The 24,099-nt window shown below is 42.2% G+C and overlaps 2 protein-coding genes across 5 annotated transcripts; one reads left to right on the top strand and one right to left on the bottom strand.

Annotated features, from left to right (window-relative positions):
- Window positions 1–221: 221 nt before the first annotated feature.
- On the bottom strand, window positions 222–20,259 carry med23 (mediator complex subunit 23). Of its 3 annotated transcripts, none has more exons than XM_086061566.1 (31): window positions 20,180–20,259; window positions 15,511–15,542; window positions 15,322–15,409; window positions 15,102–15,226; window positions 14,886–14,997; window positions 14,627–14,725; window positions 14,460–14,561; window positions 14,318–14,387; window positions 13,429–13,541; window positions 13,254–13,349; window positions 11,849–11,866; window positions 11,474–11,680; window positions 11,219–11,362; window positions 10,995–11,137; window positions 8,027–8,272; window positions 7,800–7,942; window positions 7,541–7,715; window positions 6,384–6,547; window positions 6,196–6,320; window positions 5,912–6,117; window positions 5,649–5,829; window positions 5,404–5,574; window positions 4,705–4,921; window positions 4,471–4,580; window positions 4,244–4,370; window positions 3,996–4,161; window positions 2,799–2,871; window positions 2,501–2,715; window positions 2,295–2,415; window positions 1,255–1,386; window positions 222–629 (listed from the first exon to the last, which is right to left on the bottom strand). In XM_086061566.1, exons 2-31 carry the CDS (start codon window positions 15,531–15,533, stop codon window positions 375–377), a joined length of 4,167 nt encoding a protein of 1,388 aa, XP_085917692.1. In that variant the 5' UTR covers window positions 15,534–15,542; window positions 20,180–20,259; the 3' UTR covers window positions 222–374. The 3 variants fall into 3 exon arrangements, with proteins under 3 accessions (XP_085917692.1, XP_085917690.1, XP_085917691.1); XM_086061564.1 differs by lacking the exon at window positions 20,180–20,259 and adding an exon at window positions 15,887–16,055; XM_086061565.1 differs by lacking the exons at window positions 11,849–11,866; window positions 20,180–20,259 and adding an exon at window positions 15,887–16,055.
- Window positions 16,760–23,795, top strand: il20ra (interleukin 20 receptor, alpha). Of its 2 annotated transcripts, none has more exons than XM_086061567.1 (7): window positions 16,760–16,889; window positions 18,489–18,612; window positions 18,691–18,887; window positions 19,605–19,780; window positions 19,947–20,091; window positions 20,193–20,329; window positions 21,122–23,795. In XM_086061567.1, the coding sequence occupies exons 1-7, from the start codon at window positions 16,811–16,813 to the stop codon at window positions 21,893–21,895; spliced, it is 1,632 nt and encodes a 543-aa protein (XP_085917693.1). In that variant the 5' UTR covers window positions 16,760–16,810; the 3' UTR covers window positions 21,896–23,795. The 2 variants fall into 2 exon arrangements, with proteins under 2 accessions (XP_085917693.1, XP_085917694.1); XM_086061568.1 differs by having other exon boundaries at window positions 16,760–16,986.
- The last annotated feature ends 304 nt before the right edge of the window (window positions 23,796–24,099 follow it).

Below are 24,099 nucleotides of genomic sequence, written 5' to 3'. Positions count from 1 at the left end.
TTAAAAAAAAGTTTACAATAAATGGTTGTTTGAACTTAATATCCAGTATATTTGATATATATATAGTTTAAAAAAGGTCTTATAGTGACAGTCGTTTAGAAAAAAAAAACATAATTCTTACTGAATGGTCATTTTTCAAACTGTGTTTCAAACGAGGATTAGGGATATTACACCACTGCCTTTTTTTTGCCTCCATTTTCATTTCAAGACGACAAGACAACACTGGTAGGGCTCCATTTTATTGTAAAAAATAAAAAGCAAATACAAAATAGTACATCATAATGCAAAAAAAACCAAAACATCACAGTTCCTTTATTTGTTTTCTGCACTGTGAGAGTTCATTATTTGTCTTTTCCTGTCTGCCTCCGCCCGGGTTACATGGAGGCATGCGTGTGCTGCGACGACGCGCAAGGTGAGGCGGTGGCGGACGCCATCGAGGAGGCGGCAGATAAAGGCTGAGGCGTGGAGGTGACGGCGGCGGGAGCCACAGAGACGGGGACGGGCTGCGCGGCGGCCGAAGACGACGAGGCAACTGCGGCGGCCGAAGACGTGTCCGTCTTGCTGCTGTGCGTGATGAAGCGAAGACGAAGCTTCATGGCCGGCCGAAGGGTCATGATGATTTTCTCCACCTGTGCATCAACGCACAGCAGGTTTGAACAGGGGAGACCTCTGCCAAGGATTTTCGATTTGGATGGCATTTGTTTATTTTGGTTTTGACAATATTTCAATGAATTTTTTTGTGTGCGCACATGAAAAGATCACATTAAAAAAAATACAATAATTTTTTTGTTTAATGTAAGAATTTTTGTTTTTTATTATTCCTTTTCTAATAATTTGAAAACTCAATTGTCATTTTTAAAAATGTTTCATTTTTATTTTAAATATATAAACTCATTTATGAAAACGTAACATTTGAAAATTAAATTGTAATTTCCAAAATTGAAATATCTAAGATTTTTGTCAGTGCATAAAATCCAATCACGAGAATTTTTAATTTTGTGTGATTAATTCAAGGTTTACTTTAATTACTCAAAATTTACATTTTAGAATTCTATTTTTATATAGTAATTTCATATTTTCCTCTTTTTTTTCTTTTTGAAAACGACTGGGTGGTATTATTTATATTTGACATATTTTTCCCCCATTGTTTTTAAAAAATTTTTTTATGTAAAAGTGTTCCTCTATTTGTGAGCTGGATGTATTTCATCATGAGACAAATGTCCATGCTGTGTGTTGCCGAGCGTGATGGCCGACCTGCTCCTTGACGCTGTCGCCCGTGTACATGTACTTGATGTGGTAGAGGAAGTCGCAGATGGCGTCCATGTAGTTGAGATGCTGACAGTGCTGGTCCACCACCTGCAGCATCTCGTAGAAGGCCACGCCGATCTGAAACGCACACGCGGGAACAGAATGAACCTTCCTGTCGCGTTTTCAACGACAACACGCGCCGATGGCGTCGATGGAGGAACAAAACTGCCAAAATACTAAATAAATAAGTGAGTAAAAGTGAAAATAAAACAGATATAAAAAATATAATTAAAAAAAAGAAAAGAAAAGTAAGAAAAAGTAAAAGCAAATACAAATTATATATATATATATATATATATATATGTATAATATATATATATATATATGTATAATATATATCCATAAATAAATTAAAGTAAAAATACAAAAATAAAAATATCTATAAATAAATAAAAGTAAAAATACAAAAATAAAAATAAATCCATAAATAGTGTTCCCTCACTATAACGCAGTTCACTTATTGCGGTTTATTAGTTGTTTAAATTGTATACAATTTATGAAGTTTTAAACATTGAGAATGTTTCAACGAGAGAAATGTCAGAAAAAGTAAATGCCTCGATGAGAAAGGTGTATAAAAACATTTCTAATAAATATAAAACAAAGCGAACTACTTGGCAGATTTCATTTATTGCGGGTATTTTTTGGAACAGAGCCCCAGTGGAAAACTCTGCATATAAATAAAATTAAATATCAATCAATTAATAAAAACGCTCTGCTCTCACATTTATTTATTCCAAGCTACAGACACTCTGTCCGAAGGAAACGTTATTCAAATGAGGGGGCGGTCCTAAGCGCCGTTGCAAACTGCCTTTCGAGTGAGCGGGTCGATTGATATTTAATTCTATTTATATATTTATCGTGGTATTTATTTCCACATGTATTTTTTGAATCTCATTTTTTATTTTTACTTTGATTTGCATTTTTTTTTAGGAGGGGGGGGGGGGGTAATTAAATTTGAACCCCCTCCCTCGTCGTCGAGGCGTCACCTCCAGCATGCATCGCGTCCTCTCCTGCTGGAAGCGCTGCAAGAAAGGTCCGACCAGGTGGTACACATACAGCAGCTGGAACTCGGTCTGGACCACCGGCTTAAGCGTCTCCGAGAGGAATCTGCAAACACGCAGACCGTCAGAAGGAGATGCGCGAGCGATCGTACGAGGCGGCGCCGAGCGGGGGTCGCGTCCGACCGGCTCACTTGGGAATGAGCGACAGCTGCCCGATGGACGAGTGGTGCCAGACGGCGTGCGCCAGCGCCAGCACGTAGCCGCAGTTGATCTCGCTGTAGCTCTGGTGGCAGGCGGTGAAGTCCAGCAGGGCGAAGGGGTCCCGCGGCCACGCCGTCTCCGACGTCAGCGCCGGCGAGCCCATCACCGTCACGATGCGGTCGTGCAGCACGATCCAGTACGGTTCCTGTTGGGGAGGGCCGGCGAGAATACGACTCGGCGTTTGAGTCCTTTGTTTTTCCGTGACCGAGCGGAATTTGGGGAACTTGCCGGCAAAGCGGTGATGACGAGTCCGATGGCGTTCATCCAGGCTGTGATGTTCTCTCGGGGGACGAGAGGCTGGCTGAAACACAATCATGCACTGAGGCTCCCTCTAGTGGCATGCCAAGGAATCACTTTTTTCAATCTACAAAAGTGTTTCAATTTGGGTTTTTTTTGGGGGGGGGGGGGGGGGGTCCTGTGTATTCATTTGCAAGAAAACATTTACACTTGATTGTTTTGATATATTTTTTATATTCAGCTACAATGTAATTTTATTGATCATTTGTTTTGCGTCATTAAATAGTGTTTCATTTCCTAGATTTCCGTAACTTCTCAAAAGCACATCTAGGAATATTTAGATTACTTCTTTATTTATAGTATTTGATAGATTTCAGAGTATTTATGTTACTTTGAGGGAGTATTGCAAATTTAAGAGTATTTACTATTAAAATAGCCTATACTGAATAATTTGTAGATTTAAGTGTATTTAGATTACTTTTTAGGATTATTTGGTCGATTTGAGTATTTAGGTTACTTTTAGGGAGTATTTGACAGATTTGAACAGTATTTAGGGAATTTTAATGCAGTATTCGATAGATTTAGGAGTACTTAGGTAATTTATAGGAAGTATTTCAGTCGTTTTAAGATTATTTTTAGGTAGCATTTCCAAGATTTGAATGCGTTTCAATAACTTTTAGGGTATTTTCAGTAGATGAGTATATTTGAAGTGTATTTAGGTTATTTTTAGGGAATAGTTTAACAGTATTTCCTATTAAGAGAGCCTTTAGGGAGTACCTCATAGATTAAAGAGTGTTTAGGTCGCTTTTGGAGAATATTTAATAGCTGTAAGAGTATTTGGGTAACTTTTCAATTATTTAAGTCGCATTTATGTCGTATTTGTTTGATTTAAAGAGTATTTAAGGTAATTTATAGGAAGTATTTCAGTAGTTTTAAGATTATTTTTCGGTAGTATTTCAAAGATTAGAGAGCGTTTCAATAACTTTTAGGGTATTTCACTCGATTTAAAAAGTATTTAGTGAACTTTGAAGAAGTTATTTGAACGCATCCAGATTGAGGTGACATCGTGCACGAACACTTGCAACTGTATTTTAATGTTGGTCATCAAAGTGGTACTTGAAGTATTCCTTTTTTTTTTTTTTTTTGGTACTTGTAAAAAAACCAAACGTATGTAAACGGCGCTGTCACCTCTTGAGGACGACGTTGAGGAGCGCGTTGCCCACGTCCTTCCCGGGCACGGCGAGCGCCATCAGCTCCACGCAGGTGACGTGCAGCGCGTGAGCCGCCGGGTTCGGGAACTCGTTGAACCTCCAGTCGCAATTGGGGAACGGACCCGGCGACTTGCCCGCCATGGGTGGGGGGGGGGCAGTTAAGGGCGCGCAACACGAGTTGGGAAGACGCAATACTGCTCATAAAAAAAAGTTAGCAAAAGATATTGTCCACCAGCCGTCCAATCAGCTTGCAGTAGTAAGTGTCGTCGGGCGTCCACACGTTGTCGTCTCTTTGGTTCATGCCGAACTTCAGGTAGGTCTCGCTCAGGCACCAGCCGGGGGTCCGGTTGTCCTGTCCCGTTGAAGGAATGTCACGTCACCATTGCGATCGCTTTCGGCAGCGCTTCCGGATGGGCTCGACGTGGATTTTGCCGGACCGCCTGTCGGCGTACCTTGAGGGACAACATGATGGCGTGCACCAGCTTCCGCTTCAGGCTGGTTCTGTCCCTCAGGTGGCGCTCGTAATAGTGCAGGGTGTTGTACAGGTAAGTCACTGGACGGTCTGAACAAACAAACAAAGGTTAAAGTCAGCATTTGGACCGAAGTAACTCAAAAGTGGCACAACAGTAATAATAATAATAACAACAAGTTGAGATTTATGCAAGTCCCGCTTGCGGGATGCCGACCGTGGAACTTGTAGAGTCCGCCCAGATGGTCCAGGAGGGTCTCCAGCGACTTGGAGACGGGGATGAGCTCCAGGAAGCGGTGGATGACGATGTCGAAGACGGGCAGGAAGCGCAGGCACACGTTGCCGAAGTAGATGGGCATGTACTGGTGCTGCACCTGCATGGGCGGGTTCAGCTGCTCCGCCACGCCCTCGAAATACAACTTCTCCGGGTATTTCTGACACAAAACGCCACAAAAAAAATATGCGGGCAAATGGCTACCTTCGGCAACTCACAACTACAGGCTTTCAAACTTGGGTGAAGTTTCCAAAGTAGGGTTTTAAATTATAGCAGGGGTTTCAAAATCAGGTTTCAAACAGGGTTATGTCCTAGGATTTCAAAGTAGGGTATAAAAAATCGGAATATGTTTACAAAGTAGGGTTTCAAACTAGGGTTTAAAAATCTAGGGTTAGGGCTTCAAAGTAGGGTTTCAAACTAGACACAAGGTTTCAAAATGGGGTTTTAAAATTGGGTAAGGGCTTCAAACTTCGGCTAGGGTTTCAAATTAGTTTCAAATAGGGTTTTAAGCTAGGGTTTAAAAGTATGGCTTCAAAATCGATTTGGATTTCAAAGTAAGGTTTGAAATTAGGGATAAGATTTCAAATTAGGTTGAAAACTTGGGTTTGGGTTCCAAACGGTGTGTGACGTGCACCCGCGTACCTTGTGGTAGCTCATGTGCTTGTTGTGCCAGTCACTCTGCAGCCAGTGCTCCGGGGCGTTCTCCTTGACAAAGTCGTTGACCCTGTTGCGGAAGTCGTCCGACTTGAGCAGCAGCAGCTGGATGATGAAGTAGCACACCTGAGCCTCGTTGCGCTCGTGGCTCCGCATCGCCTGGCGGGTCGCGTGGGATAGAGAGTAAGCGGCGGTCGCCACGGCAACGGGAAGGCGGGGGGGGCATTGCTCACCAGACACAGGATGACCCTGTCCAGCGTGACGATGTTGTATTTCCACACCATGTCGTTGAGGATCTCGATGCACTTGTTGAGCTGCGGCCCGCCGGGCGACGTGGAGAACTCGTAGACCAGGAAGTCGGCAAACGTGCGCATGTGGGCCACCAGAGCGCGCGCCCCGATTCGCTCCAGGACGCTGAGGGAGGTAAAAACAAAAACAAATAAAAACGGCAAATCCAAAATAGGGACGACATTTGTACGGTATGCTTGCTACGGACTTGTAGCCGATCTGGTTGATGTGGTCGGTCTCCAGCAGCATTTTCCACAGCAGGCAGAGGAAAAACGGCGGCGAGCCCTGCATGGAGAAGTGCGTGATGATGTCCTCCTCGTTGGTCATGGACTTCCACTTGCGGTATTCCTCCTCCACGTTCTTCTTCAGGTTGAAGCGCGGCTCCTGCGGGACGTTGTTCTGCTTGAAGAAGGCCTGGCGGCAAAGACGGGCGGGAGTCAAAGCAGGGAAGCACGGCGGCGGCGGCGGCGCGGGATCCATCCCGACCCGCACCTGCAGTGGCGCCGGGAAGCAGGAGAGGGTGTGCGCCGCCCAGTTGTGAGGGGTGAAGTTCATGATGGTCTGGAGGATGTCTTTGCACCACGTGCCGTGGATGGAGTCGGAGCCCGTGAAGAAATCTGCGCACACGGGGCGGGTTCAGGCGGAGTTTCAATTTCGACACCGGCGACGCGGGGGAATACCGGTGACGTGCGTGGCTCTGGCCAGGGTGAGGATAAGCGCTCGGTTCAGCTCCTCCGATTCCACCGACAGAACCGTCTTGGGGTCGCTGAGGAAGCGGGTGAACTGCGGCTGCACCTCCGAGCTGCCCAGCGCCGTGATCAAGCGCAAGGCCGTGCTCTCCACACTGCCAGAGAGGAATCAACACCAGATGGAAAATTGACAGAAGTAGTCAACAAACGACTAATCGGCTGGCCGATATTAGCGCTTTTAAAATCAGAAAAATCGGACAATTTTGATTTTTTAAATATATTACACTGTAGTGGAATCTTGATTTAATGGGCGAGAAGGGGAGGAGGGGCCATCTGTTAAATTAAAGTTAAAATTTAATTTAAATATAAATAATAATATATACATTTAATTTAATTTAAATGTAATTCTATATAAAAATTCGAGCTTGAACAAAATCCTCTTTCCCTAATCGCGTCGACAGCAGCCAAACCTCCGACTCGACTCAAACCACGGAAAAGGTTTTCTTTTCACGGTCGTTTATGGTTTACCTTAACAAGAATCCTGTGTCACATTTACAGCACCAAAGGGTGAAATAACTGACCAGGATTCCACCCACCATTTGTAACATTTCTGTAATTAGAAGTGAAGTTTCAAATTCGGTTAAGGAACGGCGATTCTAGGTGCCAGTCCAAGCTCTACTGTTCTTGGTGTTGGTTTTTATATATTTTATTGTAAATTCCTCCCAAAAATGCAATGTATATTCTTCTTTATAATGCATTTTTTTAAAGCAAAAAAAAAAAAAAACTATTTTTTTTGTGTGGTCTAAAAACACCGGATACAGTACTGAATTGTTGTCTACTGTTTTTCTGGCCTAAAAATGTCAAGTACTGTACAAAATGATTGTAAATAAATATTACAAATGTTGTCATTCCGTTGATAATCATTTTGATTTTAGTGTGCTTCCTTTGAATGTCAATAAACAGGCTTGATAAAAAAATTTTTTAAAACTGTATGATAACCAAAAATAGCACATTCAAGCCATAGATATGCATATGTGGTTAGCGATGCTAAGCTAACATCCTTGCTTTGAATTAATGGGAAAAAATCGCCCCTATCAACACATCTGTTAGCCTGCTCGAATCTGTCTGTCGGGCCATTTTCGGGTTACCAGAGATGCAGCTGGTTCTGGTTGGTCTGCGGCACGGCAGCCAGACTGTGCAGGTGACTGAGCAACTGGACGCGGTAGTGCGGCTGGATGTGGTGCATGCGGTAGCTGAACATCTCCAGCAGGGTGTGGAGGATCCCCCACGCGTGAGACTTGAACACGTTGGGCAGCAGCTGGCCTGAAGGTAATCAGTCGGTAATATGATTTTAATGAGAGAGAAAAAAAAGAAGAAGTCATTTTTGGAGCGTGGGCAGAAACTCACTGATGAAGCCTTTAATGCCCAGCGATTCGATCTCCATGTAGACCAACAGTCTGCTGTACGTCTCCACTAAGGCTGGCGCCAGGGCCACGCTGGACTTGGCGTGGGCCAGCTTGATGACCCGCGTGGCGATGCTGTGGATCAGACTGGAACGCGGACGGACGACAGCGGAGCGGCTGAGCATCGTCAAAAAAGGGATTTTCTTTGGCTTTGGGAACGGCGCCACGCACCTCATCTTGGCGTGCACGGTGACCGAGTCCAGCAGGTTCATGGGCAGCGGCGTGAAGGAGCCCAGCGCCATGCAGTTGGTGCCCGGCAGGTTGATCCTCATGGACTGAGTGCCGTAGATGGTCTCCACCAGGACGCCCATGGGCACGCTGAAGTAGTCCGAGTTGGTGCTGTAGGCGTTGCACAGCAGGGCGATCTTGTAGTCCGACATGCCCAGAGATTTGTTGTGCAATGATTGCTGCAGGAACCTGAAGGATGCGAAGGAAGTGGAATTGACAACCAAGCCATTATCAAAGCATTGCATAATTACTTTTGATCATGGATTAATCATTCCGAGACTGTATTAAACTTTAGTCTTTCAACACTAACACAACTTAAAATTAACTGCATGAATTTTTTTTTATCATTATTAATCTCAGAATTTCCAGTTAACTTGCGATTAATCGCAAATTAACTCTTTGACTGCCAGACGTTTTCAGAAAAGGGATGCCGCCAGTGCCAGCCGATTTAAGCATTTTGACTGATTTTCAAGGTCCACAGAAAATGTTCTGTTTGGACTATGGAAACACACGTACTACCAAATGAAAGATTGGACTTTCATCTTTCATCAGAAAAAAAGAGTTTGTTTCTACCTTATTCCGTTCTTTAGTAATCAACAATAGAAAATGGTTAGTTTGACCCAATTTCGCCTGTGTTGGACCAAAATACGGAGAAATCAAGCTTTTAGTGAAACGATATTATTTCATGCATTCTAGTGAATTTGACACTTCTTTTTGTCCATGAATGATGCCACAAACACCTAAATAGTGCTTTACTTCTATAAAACAATACCACCAAGAATGAAAAAGTGTTTTTTGATAGCAAAATACGTTTATTTACATTCAACAGTGTAACAATTTGACAACAATTTGGCAAACTATTTACAAATGTGTGCAACTGTGGTGCTATTTACAAATATGTGGATGTTTCAACGACAGTTTTTCTTTGTGTAACACTCTCCTGCGTGCAAGAAGACGCAACAGCATTTGCATGATCCATTTTATCCACTCCATTCATGGTGGCATCGTAGTCCAGAAACAGTGTCTTCTCCGTGATCAGACTGTACCCGCTCCTCCGATGAATATGCATTGGACTCGGGGTACTCTTCATTGTCCGATCGAATGTCCGCTTGTGCAGCTCCGCGTTTTCCGGCGTTAGCAGCGCTAGCCGGTGAGGCTTTATGACGAGAGAATAACGGCCGCGTATAGCTTCCAACTCCGGCGAGGTTGACCATCATCATCATCATCAATGTGCATTGGTCGATGCTTTTCGACTACTCTCCATCGCCCGATCGAATGTCCGCTTGTGCAGAAGTACCCGGCCGGCTATTGTGCGCGTTTTCCGGCCTTAGCAGCGCTAGCCGCGCTAGCCGCGCGTAGCCGGTGAGGCTTACTACGTGATAGTAACAGGCCAAAGCTTCCAACTTTGGCGTAGAGCTCGTTGTCATCATCATCATCATCATCAATCTGCATTGGTCGATGCCAACTCTCCATCGCCCGATCGAATGTCCGCTTGTGCAGAAGTACCCGGCCGGCTATTGTGCGCGTTTTCCGGCCTTAGCAGCGCTAGCCGCGCTAGCCGCGCTAGCCGCGCGTAGCCGGTGAGGCTTACTACGTGATAGTAACAGGCCAAAGCTTCCAACTTTGGCGTAGAGCTCGTTGTCATCATCATCGTTGACATCAATGCGCTTTTTAGTATTGATTGATGCTTTCCGTCTTTGAAAAAAATGCTCAAGCTGAGCTGCTTGTAACCGGTTGCTTGGTCAAGCCATTGTGGCTTGGATCAGCCATTGTCTCCTCAACACTCTAGCTCCGCCTCACGTCTTCTACTGACGCCCACGGTGGGCGGCCCATCCAACCTTGTGCAAAGAGAGTCATCGCTGCCCTCTAGGGGCCAAAACGAGTCTTTGACTAATCAGATCAGCCTGATTCTTTCAGCACAGCTGCCCAAGGCTTTCCTGCACCCGTTTTTGAAAAAAAAACAAAAAAACATAGGGGACGTCTTTTAACGTCCTCGGCGCCCTTCCCTAGGTTTATGCTAAACGTTTTATAACGTTTATGGCAGTCAAAGAGTTAATTGCTTATTTGATATCTGTTATAATTGTACAATAAAATATGTATTTTAAAATTTTTCCACCGTATTGTTAATTAACATAAAATATGACAAATATGGTTACCTGGCTGTAACTTAAGTACTACAGTAATTTATAAAATTATTTGAAATTAAGAAGATAAAAAAAAATAATAATATGGAGTGAGACTTGTTTTGAAGTAATCTTTCTGCCACTATGTGGTGTTTTTTTTTATTGGTGTTTCATGTTGGATGTTGGTGACACAAACAGTACATTTTACTTTTCAAATTAAAAGCAAATTGATTGGAAAATGAAGGATCTTGTAGACCCCTGTCCATTTTGTTCATTGTAAATAACGAGTCCACAGTTTTATTTTTAGTATTATTTTAGAATTCATTCTTCTGGACATCATTTTATTGCTTTTTAATCTAATTTTAGGCTTTAATTTAACAAAATCGTTTTAATGACTTGCGAAAACCCTGGTTAAAAATTGGCATCAACTAATTGCCGAGAAGGACTTTAATCGATGTCAGATTTTCTTCGCAGCCTCCATGACTTTTCTATACCCCAAAATAGGGACGGTATCTGCCTTATACTAAAATCTGGTATTGGTACTTGCCCATTTCTAATAATTAAATGTGTGCATTTTCTGCCCTGACAAATTGAACTAATCTATTTTAATCTCATTCATTAATAACGCAAAAGACAAATGAACCCACCTACAGCGGAGCCTGTGGCGTCAATCCTATTTTGTTCTCATTTTAAAACCTAAAATATGTTGACAAATTAAGACTAATGAATTACTTTTCTTTTTTTCCCCTGACAGATGCCGTGTGCCAAAATTGACATTTTTTGCTTACTCGTGGTGCAGTTTCAGAGAGTGCGGGATGGGAATCTGCAGGTCCGAGTCGCCTTGAGCCTTGCGGTTGAGGTGGATCCAGATACAGGTCATGGCGAAGGCGTGGGTGGACTGAGGCTTGTTAATGTCCGGAACGGGAATGCACTGGCAAACGCAGAGGAAAGAATATTCCACCCGTGAGGCGACGATAAGGCAAACCGATAAGAGAGCACGTCCTTGACGGACCTCTTTTTCGGGATACAGCAGGTCAAAGAGCTTCATGACAGGGAGGAAGTCGGCCAAGGCGTTCTTCTGGATGCTTCCCGATATGAACTGCAGCAAGACCCACATCAGGTGGTCCCTCCCTTTGATAAGACCCCTTCCTGCAAGCTGGAGGACACAGCAAATATTTCTCTGTTACAGTTAACAAAAGAAGAAAGCCTTACACACGAGAGCAGTCAGCCAATCAAGACATTTGCTGGGTCGGAGGAATTCCCGGACCTTCTGGTGCAGCGAGAGCACCATGTGCGGGAAGCTGGCGAACTGGAAGAGGACGAAGAAGATGAGCTGCGACGAGAGATGCTGCCACAGGAGCTGGCTGGTGCCGCCCACGTCGGCGTCAAAGTGCTCCTCGGTCTCGGAGCGCTCCATGGCGTACACCACCAGGTCCACCAGCTGCTCCTCCAGCACGGGACAGCGCTGCTTTTGCTGGCCAGCGGGAGACAAGAGAGGCGTCAAAAGGGACGGCGAGAGCCGGGCGACAACGTGGACGCAGTGAGCCCATTCGGTGTGCCAAAAAACAAACCAACAAAAAAAAAAAAAAAAAAAAAACTCATTCACCAACGATTAGGAGGAGAAGCAGCAAGGAGGACATACCTGGCCAATGTTCAGAGTCTTACCGAGACGAGCGCAGGAGAGAAACAGAAAGAGGGAGGAAACGGAAAAGAGGGAGACACACAGAGAAAGAGAAGAGTGGTGACTCACGAGCGACGAGGTCGTTGGCCGCCAATAAATAAAAAAAAAAATAAGAAAGCATGCGGGCGGTAGTGATGGCAAAATGAAGCTTCATGAAGCATTTGCGATACTTTTTGACTCCTCTAGATGGTGCTCTTGGTTTAAAGATAAAGGCAAGTGCAATGAAAATGGATTACATTTGCTTTGCATCTTTGAATCATGAGTGCCATCTTGAGGAGTAAAAAAGTATCGCAAGTGCTTCATGAAGCTTCATTTTGCCATCACTAGCGGGCGGGGATGGAGGGCGGAGGGCTAATTGTTCACATTTGGACCTTGTGTTTTGACTGCACGGACCGGTCAAGCAACCATGGCGCAAAAGTGGCTTGTTGCGCATGTACATAGGCGGGTTTGTTAGCAGAGGGGAGGAGATGGTCGCCAAAGGAAAGAAAGGACCGAGACAAGTGAAGATCAGTGTTTCCCAGTCCTAGTTTGATGAGAATAGAGTAAAAATGTCAACATTTTACAATAACAAAGTGAGTAGGGTAACAGTGTTTTGTTTTTTTTAACCTCATAATCAAAGAGTGAATACTCGTACTGGTATCTGTTTGTGGGGGAAATGATATTGCAGTAAAAAAGTAGAGCTGTGCAATTAATCGAAATTCTATTACAATTTCAATTTTTCCACTCCCTAATTACAAAATTGGCATAATCGTGAACAATAAAATATTAACATTAATTTTGAGTTATTTAAATATTTGTACCTTTTTTATTTTAAAATAACTCATTTCATAAATCTTGTTCTGTCCTTCTTTGTTTTGTACCAAAACACAAATGAATCGTGATTAATATTTTCTTCATAATTGAGCAGCTCTACAGTAAAGTATAATTTTACTGGACTAAAATAATAATTTTACAGTTAAAAAAAATCCTAACATAATGAATAATAATAAAATTATTTAACAAGAATAAAGTCTCTTGGATTAAGGGTACTGAAATATAATGTATTAATTCATTTTTTAAATGTTAACTTTATCACTTTTTTTTGTATATTATTACTTTTTTTCCTTTACATTGTGGCCCTAATATCCCATGATAACATTCCAAGCTCAACATATTTTTTTTTGTCTTCGTGGCAAAATATTTTTTCATCTGCGGGAAACACTGAGGCAACAAATAGAAGAGGGAAAAAAAACAAAGAAAGGAAGAAACAGGAAAACATTACAACTATTAAAGGCGTGTAAGGGTACACCAAAACGAAATCCGACTTCATGAAGCAGAAGGCGGGGGACACTGAGAGGAGGACACGGCGAACTGTGGACAGCTGTACCTGTTTGCTGAGTCCCAACATGTTGCACACCATTTCTCTGGAATAAGGCTGCTCCAGCACATAGCGCAGCAGGCCCGTCTGCGGCTCAAACAGGTCCTGTGCACGCATATCCATAAGTTAGTGTTGCTTATGTGTGTGCATGTGTGCGGGTGTGTGTGTGTGTGTGTGGTGGCACCTTATCGAAGGGCAGCATGCCTTTGAGTGGGAAGCGGAGCGTGGTGGGGTCCAGCTTCCAGGAGTTGCAGATGGCGCCACTGTTGTTCACCACCGGCAAAAGGCTGCAACGACCTGCGGTGGGCCAAAACATTAGGTACACCGGCGCCGTCTAAGGACAATACCGGGGGTTTTTCCTGGCTCAAATTGAGGCAGAGGTGGCACCACCCTGACATAACGCCGGCCGAGGCTCCGTGCTGTGTCTTGGCTGGAGCGCTGATTTAAGTGGATGGTTGGGTGTGCGTCGGCCGCAACCCGCAATTTTTTTTTTTTTTTTTACTGCGATCATTAAAAAGTCATCCACTAGTACGTACTAAATTGTAAATATTGTTCAGCGATGTTGTAAAACAGTATTATGTTGATTGTATATACTCTGTTTTTATGACTTTGCCGATGCCCGGAGCGCGCCACCTCCGCCTCGAAACCAAGAAATGGCCATGTGCAACGGTTGCTCCTTTGGTACAATAAAGTAAAAAAAAAATAATAATAAAGTTTCTTCTTCGGTTGTTGCTTCAAGTCTTTCCGGTGCGCTACTGTTGATATAGCGCCTCCATAACGCTGCAACTGCAATTAAAATACGTTGCTGCCAAGATGGGGGCGCTGCAGCAAATTAGGTGGTGGCGGCCGCCTCCACATTTTCTACATAGGAAAAACCCTGAATACAAAGTGCTGTATACAGAAAAAATAGAAAGGAATGTCTCCCATAGTGTATCTATGTGAGGTCACTGAAATATTAGAAGCATCTTATCGTCCAACAATTCAGTTCCTAGGCAACACAGAGCTTTGTGGGATTGTAAATACTGAATATAAACCAATACATAAAACACACAAAGTTGCTTTTGGTTTCTCACCACAGATGGAGTTGATTCTGGCAGTGGGTCGAAAACTGTCCACAAAATCTGATATCAAGCTGCCGAGAAGCTACAAGCACAAGACGCGGATTAAGAAAAACACGTCGCAGAAATGAAAACAGCAAAAGGTACTAATACTTACCCAGTGCGACAGTTGTCCCTCTGGATACAGTTTTCGGATCTCTGTGACGGCAAAGTAGGCAGGCAGGAGGCAGGCGTTCCTATCCAAGATGTACTCCACCACCTGGAAGGCATCATCAATCATTTCCATTCATTCTTTGACCGAGAAAACACATTATTGCCACAAACCTCTCTGGCTGTCAGCAGCTGCCGCACAATGCCCGAGCTGACAGTGATGGGAATGGTCTGGATTTTATCCAGCACGGCTTTCAGAAGGTCTCGAACGCCCTGAAACGCAAACCAGAAGCGCACGCGTTCGAATAAAAGAGGTCGCAAGCAAATGCTGCATTGTGAGATGGAAAGGAATCTTCTGAAAAAAGGCGGTAACAAACAAGTAAACAATCATTAAAAAAAAAATTAAAAAAATAACAGTATGCGCTTTCAAAACCTTGTAGTCCACCCCTCCGATAATCTTTCGGATGAGTCCGAAGGTCAGGGCCCACAGTTGAGTCCTTTCCCACTCCAAGTTGTCCGAGCTGATCAGAGCAGCGCAAACCATCCTGACACACAAATGCATCGTATTGAGCGAGCGCCTGATAGTGTCGTTAAAAAATAATAATAATAATAAAGCCATAATACTTTGACCATAAATGAGTGTGTGTACCTCGGTGGCAAGAGATTAGTCTCCACAGCCATGGCCAGGCAGTCGTAGAGGAAGGATATTCTTTTGGGACTGTGCTGGCTGTGTGTGAATCGTACAATCCACTGCACACACTGCTCATGAGACTCCTGCGAATAGACAAGAAGGTCATTGGTTCTGTTAAGTCATATATGTTATATATATATATATATGTGTGTCATTGTGTGTGTGCGCGCGCGCAAACCTGAGGCAGAGTTCCCCAGTATTGCCGGAAGGCTCCAAGACAACTGACCAACTTTGTCCGCTCATCCTCCGGACTGTCCATGCACATCCTGAAAAGACAGTATGTCACAAAAGTATTGTTTTTAGCATACAATATAGTTATACTACAAGTAAGGGCGCATTTGTATGATGTGTGTGTGAGAGACATTACCCAGCAAAGGCCTCCTCCACCATCTCTGTTTTCTAAGAAAAATTACCCCCAAAAATGTCAAAGTTAGACAAGGACCGACAGAAATAGAAAATTTGAAATAATTCACAAAACATTTAATAATGCTCAGCTTTTATGGTATAACGGTAACATAACTATTTTGTCTGTTGAGACTTGAGAGTCCCAATGATTTCAATCTGTTGAAAATTGTGTTACTAAAAGCTGGTGAATTTATGCTTCTAATTTCATCTAAAAAAAAGAAGAAAGAAAGAAAAAAATGAGAGTATATTATGAGTATATATGCGTGTTTGTGAGTGCGTGAGATAACAACACTGACCCCTAGCAAACGCACGCAAAGATGCTAAATGAGAAATATTACCACAACATCCTCAAAGATGCTCTGGAGCTGCGTTTCCATCGTCAGCGCCATTGTTGCAGCCGAAAGCGACTCGTTTTGTTGCAAAAAAGCCACATAAATCTCCCAGGTTTCGCCTCTCCCTCGGTTAGCTCGGATGCTAACAAAACGCCTGCGAGTGAGGGAAGCGAGCGTAACAGCCAAAACAGTCCGAAGTAAAACTAGGTACGCAGATGTACATAGTTCCAACTGTCTCCTGGGATATTTCCGCTTTTTTTTTCTTTTTCATTTATTTTCTCAACCCAAACCTTATCACAACAGTTACAGGTGTTAGAATAAATAAATAAAAAATAATAATAAATAAAATAAAACACTTTACAGAACACGAACACTGTCGAATATTTATACGCTGTTCAAATTAATTTTTTGAACTATCACACGATCTAACTATTTTCGGCCACCGCATTTGCCCAACGCCTTTTTTTTATTTTAACTCCATAATTTAATATGGAACCCATTACTGTAAGAAACCCGTTTTCGCGAGTGGATTTTTTTTAAATAGACCCTTTCAGTCAGTTTGTAAAGGTATTGTATGCTTCTGCAAAGTGTCTTTTTTTATTTTTGCTTTTATCGAAATCTGTAAAGCTTGTCTTCCAGCCTTCCAACCGCAGCTCTGACGCTCCATGTAAGACTTTCTTTTTTTCTTTTTGTTTTACATTATTTTCCCAATTAGGCCAGCGGGAAAAAAAATAACTGACTCTTGTCATTAAAAACAACATCAACAAAAACATTCATTATTATCAGTGCTATGAACATAATATCCTTTCTTTTCTTCTTTTTTTTATACCAGTGATGGCTTTCTATCGCGCATGCGCACAGGCACTCAGGTGCGCGAAAACGAGTGAGATCACATTCTTCATTCTTGAGGTGACATGGTTCTTTTTTTATATGAAAGACGTCGTCCGTACGTGTCAGTGTGTTTTTTGCTTGGACCCGGCAACAGCAGGTGTATCCGAAGCATCGACAGGTATTTTTTACGGAAACATGAGCGCTGATTTCACTCATGAGAGTCATGAGAGCTGTTTTCTTCCTTTTAATCTTTGGGCGACTGAATATATCTACAGGTATGTTTGCGGCTTCGTATCCCGTCTGTCGTGTAACTTTAATATAATTATGCTAATTTACAGTAAATCACCATGGTCTTTGAACGCAACACGCTTCTGTATTTAACTTGTTTTGGGGTTGTTGTTTTTCAATAATACAAGTTTTAGAGTGTGTGTCCTTTGTGAAATGGGTGTTGTCATTACGCTAATTAGTAAATCAGGGTGTGAGAGCAGTTATACAAGTGGCCTAGATTATGAATCATAAAATGAAGGATTTTTGTATTATATTTTTGCTTAGGGCAAGGGGAAACGGGCTGTGAAGCAGTACTAAAACAAAAGGCTATGTGGTTAATGAATATAAATGAATTCATTCGAGCTTTTGGGGCAGACTATTTTTTTTTTTTTAAATCAATTATTGTGTGAGAATTGTTTTCTTTCAAGCCTAACTTAAGGAGATAGTTCTGTTTCTTGGACATGAATCTGTATGGCTTAGCGCTGACAGCGTGCTGTACCCAAGATCTGGTCCGGTTTTGGTCGAAACTAAAGTAGTCCGGCAAGTTGGCTGGGTTCACAGAAATAAAGGGTTTTTCTTCTAAAAAACAATTTGGTTTCAAAAGAGTGATACATTTGCATCGCAAAACTGCACATAAAAATTCCCATTTACTTTTATTTTAACACAAACCTACCAAATATACCTTTTATGATATATATTCATTAGTCTAATAAAGCCTATTTATTTGAAATGCATAATTCTCATGTTTATGTATTTAGTATTAACAAAGTATAATTCCTTATTTTATTTTATTTTACGTTTATGAGATGTCTGCATTCAGTTTCATTCCCAAAACTTTAAAATGCAAAAAATAAAATAAAAATGGACATAAGTGTTTTTCACATAGCAGCGGCAATATGCTATTTATTGTGTATAGGTAAACTGATTATTATGCAATTCAAATAATATACTTCATGTATTTTAAATAAATACTCTGGTTATTAATAATTTTGATTAATTACACTTTATTAATACTAAATACATAAACCTGAGGATTATGCATTTCAAATAAATTGGCTTCATTAGACTAATGAATATATATATCATATAAGGTTTATTTGGTTGTTATTATCATCTAAGAATAATTAAATGGGAATTTGTCATGTAAAAAAATTGCATAAAACTTAAGTTAGGCTTGAAATATTTCTTTGAGTGCGTATTAAGGGGTCTGGGGCATCTGCGAATGGAGAAGGCAACAGAAGGCAAAACAAATAGAAATGTGCAACTTTTTTGAATAATGTTATTTGCATTGCTTTTTCTATGTGCAATTGGGGGGGTGGAGGGGGGCTGGAATCAATTAGTCAGAATTTTACGAAAATAACTGCTCGTTTTATTTTAAGGCTATTTGGGCCGGCCCTACCTTGTAATCCTTTTTTTTTTATATATAACCCTAATAGTGCTGGAAATTAGTACACAAATATGACTGTGAGCTTCTAATCCCATAAAAAGTTTTTTTTTTTCACCATCGCAGGGTCATTCCCTCCTCCGAGCCCCGTTAACGTCACATTCTCATCGGTAAACCTGCGGAATGTGCTCAAATGGGACCCAGGACACGAAACTCCGGCCGGCACCCGTTACAGCGTGGAGTTCGCATTGTAAGCAACGTTAAAGTTTTACGAACTCTCCATACATACGCCAAGCAATTTGCCTTCGTGACCACCTTTCCTCATCAGCTACGGCGACAACGTGGGCGGAAGCCAGGGCAACTGGCGGCCCGTGCACTGGTGCCGGCAAACGGAAATGACGTGGTGCGACCTGACCCGCGAAACGTGGGATGCGGCTCATGGCTACTACGGGCGGGTGCGTGCCGTGGGTTCCGCCCCGTCAAAGTGGACCAGGTCTCGCATGCGCTTTGTTCCGAAGGTGGACAGTAAGTTGGACTACATAAATTGAGACGTAAACACGTAAAGGTTTCTGTTGTTGTTGTTGTTTTCTCGCGCAAGGTGTTGAGAGAGGGCCTGATTGCACGAATCATTCATTGTACGTTTATGTGCCCCTGTGTTGTAGCTGGATTGTTTTTCTTATTCTCTTTATTTCAATTGTGTCAGGTTACTTTAATATATAACAGGTTAGAGAAGCGATTCTTTTAACAGTGACTCATTTGTCTTAGTCATCTCAGATTACAGAGCATACAATGGACAATATCAATGGTTATTTTTTTGTCAATTAATTTCTATAGAGCAACCAATGTGCTGGGTGTCACGAATAACTTGATTCCCAGGGCATTGTGCCAGTAAGGATTCTAGGAGCATATGGGTTGATAAAACGGATGAAAAGGAAAGTGAAAACAGAAAAAAACTGGGTTTTTTTCATTATTGTGAAAAAAAATAATCATCCTGACCTACAAACTAAAATTAGATGATTATATCTATTTAACACCCAGCCCTACTAATACTAAGAGGAAAATATAGCTTCATGAAGCATTTGCGATATTTTTTACTCCTCTAGATGGTGCTAGTGCAATGGAAATGGATTACATTTCCACTGCATCTTTAAACAATGAGTGCCATCTAGAGGAGTCAAAAAACATCACACGAAGCTTCATTTTCCCATCACTAACCAACGATTGTGTATCTTTTTCCGACAGCAACATTTGGGAAACCTCAGATCTCGGTGGAAGTGAAGGACAAACACGCCACCATCTACCTGTCAGGTCCAATCAGATATCAGGCAGACCATCACGCCCCGCCCATTTCCATGGCGTCGCTATATCCGCAGATGCACTACAATATATCTGTTTTCAATTCCCGCCAAAAGCGAGTGGTAAGTAGAAATGATTACAAGGTGTGTCGACATTGGTGTTGACTTTGGGTTTGAAACATCTTTTATGACACAAGTCCTGGTTTTTTTTTTCCTGACAAACCTCACACGTACTGTTTTTAAAAGCTCCTTTTACTAACAACAAAAAACTTGCGTTGTTTCTTGGCAGCACCATTTTCCAGTCACATCGAGCCCTTTCAAATATGAACTGTTGGATTTTGAGACAGAATATTGCTTCTCGGCTAAGGCCAGATTCATCTCCTTGGACTTCAAATCCCACCAGTCCGAGATGCATTGCATAACCACCGGCAAAGGTACAGACTAACTGTGTTTGTTTCTTTGTCACCAGAACGGAGAATTTGAAAATGTTGCGTCTAAGACAGTTACTAGTTGTGACCTCACTTTATTTCCCCAGATCCGATCCCCGTCCAAGTGCAGATGGCGATTGTTGGTATTGTGGTTCCATCACTGTGCATCTGCATCTTGCTGGTGGTCGGCTACATCTTGTATCATTACCTGATGGGGAATGGACGGAAAAAACCCATTACACTGGTAGAGTACTTTTGAAGATGATAATAATACATAAGTCAGGTTTCCATCCAATTGTTTTTGAAATTTGTAAGCGAATTTACTGAAAATGCGCAAAATAGAAATGTAACTTGTGCCCGTTTCCATCCGTTCTTCTTTTGCGAATATTGATAGGATACTCCGCCGCTGTAGGTGGCAGTATACACCATAGAGATGTGATCTACCAGTAATTTAGAAGAAGTAGATGACCAGGAAGCGATTGCGCCGTGCGATGGCGTCGTATGAGTTTGCTTTTGTAATTCTTAGTAAACCTTAGGGTTTGCTGTTTTCCATCTAAAATAGCATTAATATTTGCTACTTTCATTATTTACAAAAAGATTTCTGTTTCGCCGCCCCCCCCCAAACATACCTTACTTTATTGTCCGACATTGCTTTGGGACGTACAAACGTGTGACGTGTATCCGGTCTTTCCAGCGGTTATTTGCAAAACCTGTTCCGGAAGTGTTTCCATAGCCAACATTTGCATTTTCCTTTTTTTTGCTACGCTTCAAAATCCACCTCCTCTAAGCGTAAAAAAGTTTTTGCGAATTTTGGGCCCTTTTTCGAATTTCGAGCGTTTCCATTCAGTTTTATTTTCGCATTTCTTGAAAATTCTAATAAAAATGGGTGGATGGAAACCCAACTATAGTTTCCAAAGCTTGTCACTAGTACTGTGACTATATTCTTTTAGTTTGGACCTGGACCTGCATTTGCCACGTCTGCCACTGAAAAACCTGCGATGCTGTCTTCTCACACTTCCGTCTTTTCACCTTTCAGGACGTAGCTCCTTTGCGCCTTCAATTCAACACAACGTTACTGCCTGACCCCATCACGCACGTAAACCCCCCCTGCTCCTCGGACAATGACGATGACGACAACAACGCCTCCGACTGCGCACGTGCCAGTGCCGCCCAGCGTCAAGAACCGCCACCAGCGTCTGAAGAACACAGCGATGACTCTTTGAGCTATGGCGAGGTTGGGGTGGCCATGACGAACGCCGGTGGACAGTGCGACGCCCACCCTGAAGAGTTTTGCCTTGAGACCGCCACCCTTCTTGCCTCTCAGTGCTACTTGCCACAGGTGGAAAGCAGACCTCCTCTGGACAATGTGACCCAATCTCAGACCGATTTTCCAACGATGTATTTGGCCAATACGGCGCCAAATGGTTTAAGAATGCCCGTGACGGAGATGGCCGAGAACCCATACTGGACGCGTGGGGAAGCGACGCAGGGTGTGCCGCCCACCTTCCCCTCCTACACCGTCACCTCAAACGTAGCCGCTGAAAACTATAGCGTCCTCGTGTCAACGGGAGCGGGACAAGACGAGGAGGGAGCAGCGCTTTGCGCCGAATGCGGCCCTCAGATGGTGTTGAACCAGGGCGAGGGAGAAGGACGCGGCAAGAAGGTGGCAAAGCAGGATCTGAGCTTGGGAAGGGTGTTTGTCAGGGAAGCGTCACAAGAAGAGGAGGCGCCGCAGCAGGGGGCCGCCGCAAGCTGCGAAGTGGATGACATGGCAAAAAAATGGGGCTTGGTCTTCTTTGACAATGAGTAGCTTTTCACATGGGATCTTCTTCTTGGATTTGTAGTGCGTCCAGATAAGCCTGTTTCACGAAGATTTTTTTTCGCAAAACTGGCGCATCGCAAGTGTAACAGAAATCTTTTAATTAAATTTTTAAAAAATCACGATATTGGCTTCCAGCAAGCGGATTATTAGATGTCTTGTGTTAGAGTTGCAGCCATTCTATATTTTATAATAGAGTATTCTATTGATTATCCTAGCGATTATTTAAAGTAATGGGATAATAATGTTTTTTTTGATCATTAAAGCCAAAAGTCACATCTTATTTGTGTCCATTTGGGCTTGTCATCAATCTTCACATACTAGTGTAGTATCTGTGATTTTGAGTGTGTATGGCTTTAAAAGGCAGGGCATGGCCTGGTGAGTGAAGAGCGCGTCGTCAGCGAATTAGAGCTGTCAAAATTAATTGACAAGTAATTAATTATCAAATTAATCGACAACTATTAAGTACGATATGACCACCAATCACTGGTTAATAAATAGTAATTAGGGGAAAAAATATTTTTGCTATGCACTTTAATGCAAAAGTAAGATGAATCCAATTAGTCGATTAATCGATTAATTATTCGATAGATTAATCGATTCTAAAAATATTCCATAGTGACAGCACTACAGCGAATGATCGTGTAGAGTTGGCTGGCTGTTAAATGGCTAAGCCGTTAGCCAGTCTGTGTGTTGAGAAAGTCAGCGCGAGCTTCTAGCTTCTAGCAGGTAAACAAGCACCATGGGAGCTAGCGAGGGAGCTAGCTAGCTAGCACCTGAGGCGAAAGCCAAACTGTGGCAGGGTTTTTACTTTCTGGACCTGGATTTGCCACCTCTGGTTTGTTCTACTCTGTCCATCCTTGATCACTTGCTGGGAAATTACACTTTACGTTGTAACTAGCAACGGTAGACTATACACTAGTATCGACAGTATGAAATGAGCTAACATCAAGAAGTTGAAAAAAAAAAGTTGAAAAAAAAGAAAGAAAAAAAATAAGAAAAAAAAATATATAAAAAATAAATAAAAAAGCAGTTTTCTTCTGTGTTGGCGATTTTAGACGTGCTGTTGTGGTACACCTTGCACTTTATTTTCATACTTTAAGTGTGAAACGATCCAAAATTCGGGCCATTCTCTGTCTTTTGCACACTTTTGCTGTCACTTATGTATTTTGTTGTAGCTCTATGAGAGGTATAAAGTAGTTGCGGAACAGTGACTATTATTTCGAACACAACAGGATGTATGTGTTAAGTTTGACACCTCTGATCTGTTTTTATTCCAGTCCCTCTTTATCCATCTGAACCAAGTTTAAATAAACCCTGCTTTTTTCTTCTTCTTTTTTTGGGCGTCAACCTGGACATTTACACACAAATTCTCTCTTGGCGAATGCAGTCATGTACAGACAATAGAGCACTTTATACTGCCAAAGGTTTCCGAACATAGCACACCCTTTATCATTTAGCCAAAGTGTGTGGCATGCTGCCACATAGTACCAATTACAGTCCCCAGACGGCTTTTTTTCCTCTCCCTGTTATGTCACCTTCATTATGTGATTTTTTTTTACGAGTGACAGGTCAAACATTTTGACTTGCTGTCCTCATGTACCTTTTTGGTTATTTGTTATTTTCAAACACCAACTGGTATTATCATGAATGATGGTCTCATTGTTTGCTCGAAGGTTCTTTTCTTGTTATATCCGAAAGCGATAATGTGTCGTGAGAAGGAAGTCACTAAGGTATTTTGGCAGTACACGGAGTTTCAAAGTGTTGAAACCACATAGCATTTGCATTGTGAGGTTGTTTCAAACTAAATGGAAAATGTACAATATCACTTGTGCAGCTTTGATGTATTTTGGACTTTATCACAACATTAATAAAGTATTTATATATATATATCATACTTTATCTGAAGGAGGTCTTTGCTTTAAGCCATATGATGTTCCAAGGTTACAAAGTGTGCAATAAAACTAGCAGCAGTAAAAGTAGCACAAGAAGTTATGCTCAGTTACATCCCGATTTACAAGTTGGGCTGTTTTATATTTATGGCCTCGTCTAGAAGTGTTTGTTTTTTTATCAAGTCAACTTAATTTATAGAGCACTTTATAAAGACGGCAATTGCTGAATAAAAAGTGCTATGCATGGAGTAAAAATCTGGTTTTTATACAATTATTTACTGTAATTTTGACTTTTTACTACAC

Source organism: Leptonotus elevatus, chromosome 18 (genome assembly GCF_054856555.1).
Source record: "Leptonotus elevatus isolate MCC_2025b chromosome 18, RoL_Lele_1.0, whole genome shotgun sequence".
Taxonomy (NCBI): Eukaryota; Metazoa; Chordata; class Actinopteri; order Syngnathiformes; family Syngnathidae; genus Leptonotus; species Leptonotus elevatus.
The sequence above is the reverse complement of the archived record's forward strand: the minus strand, read 5'-3'. Positions and strand labels throughout refer to the sequence as shown.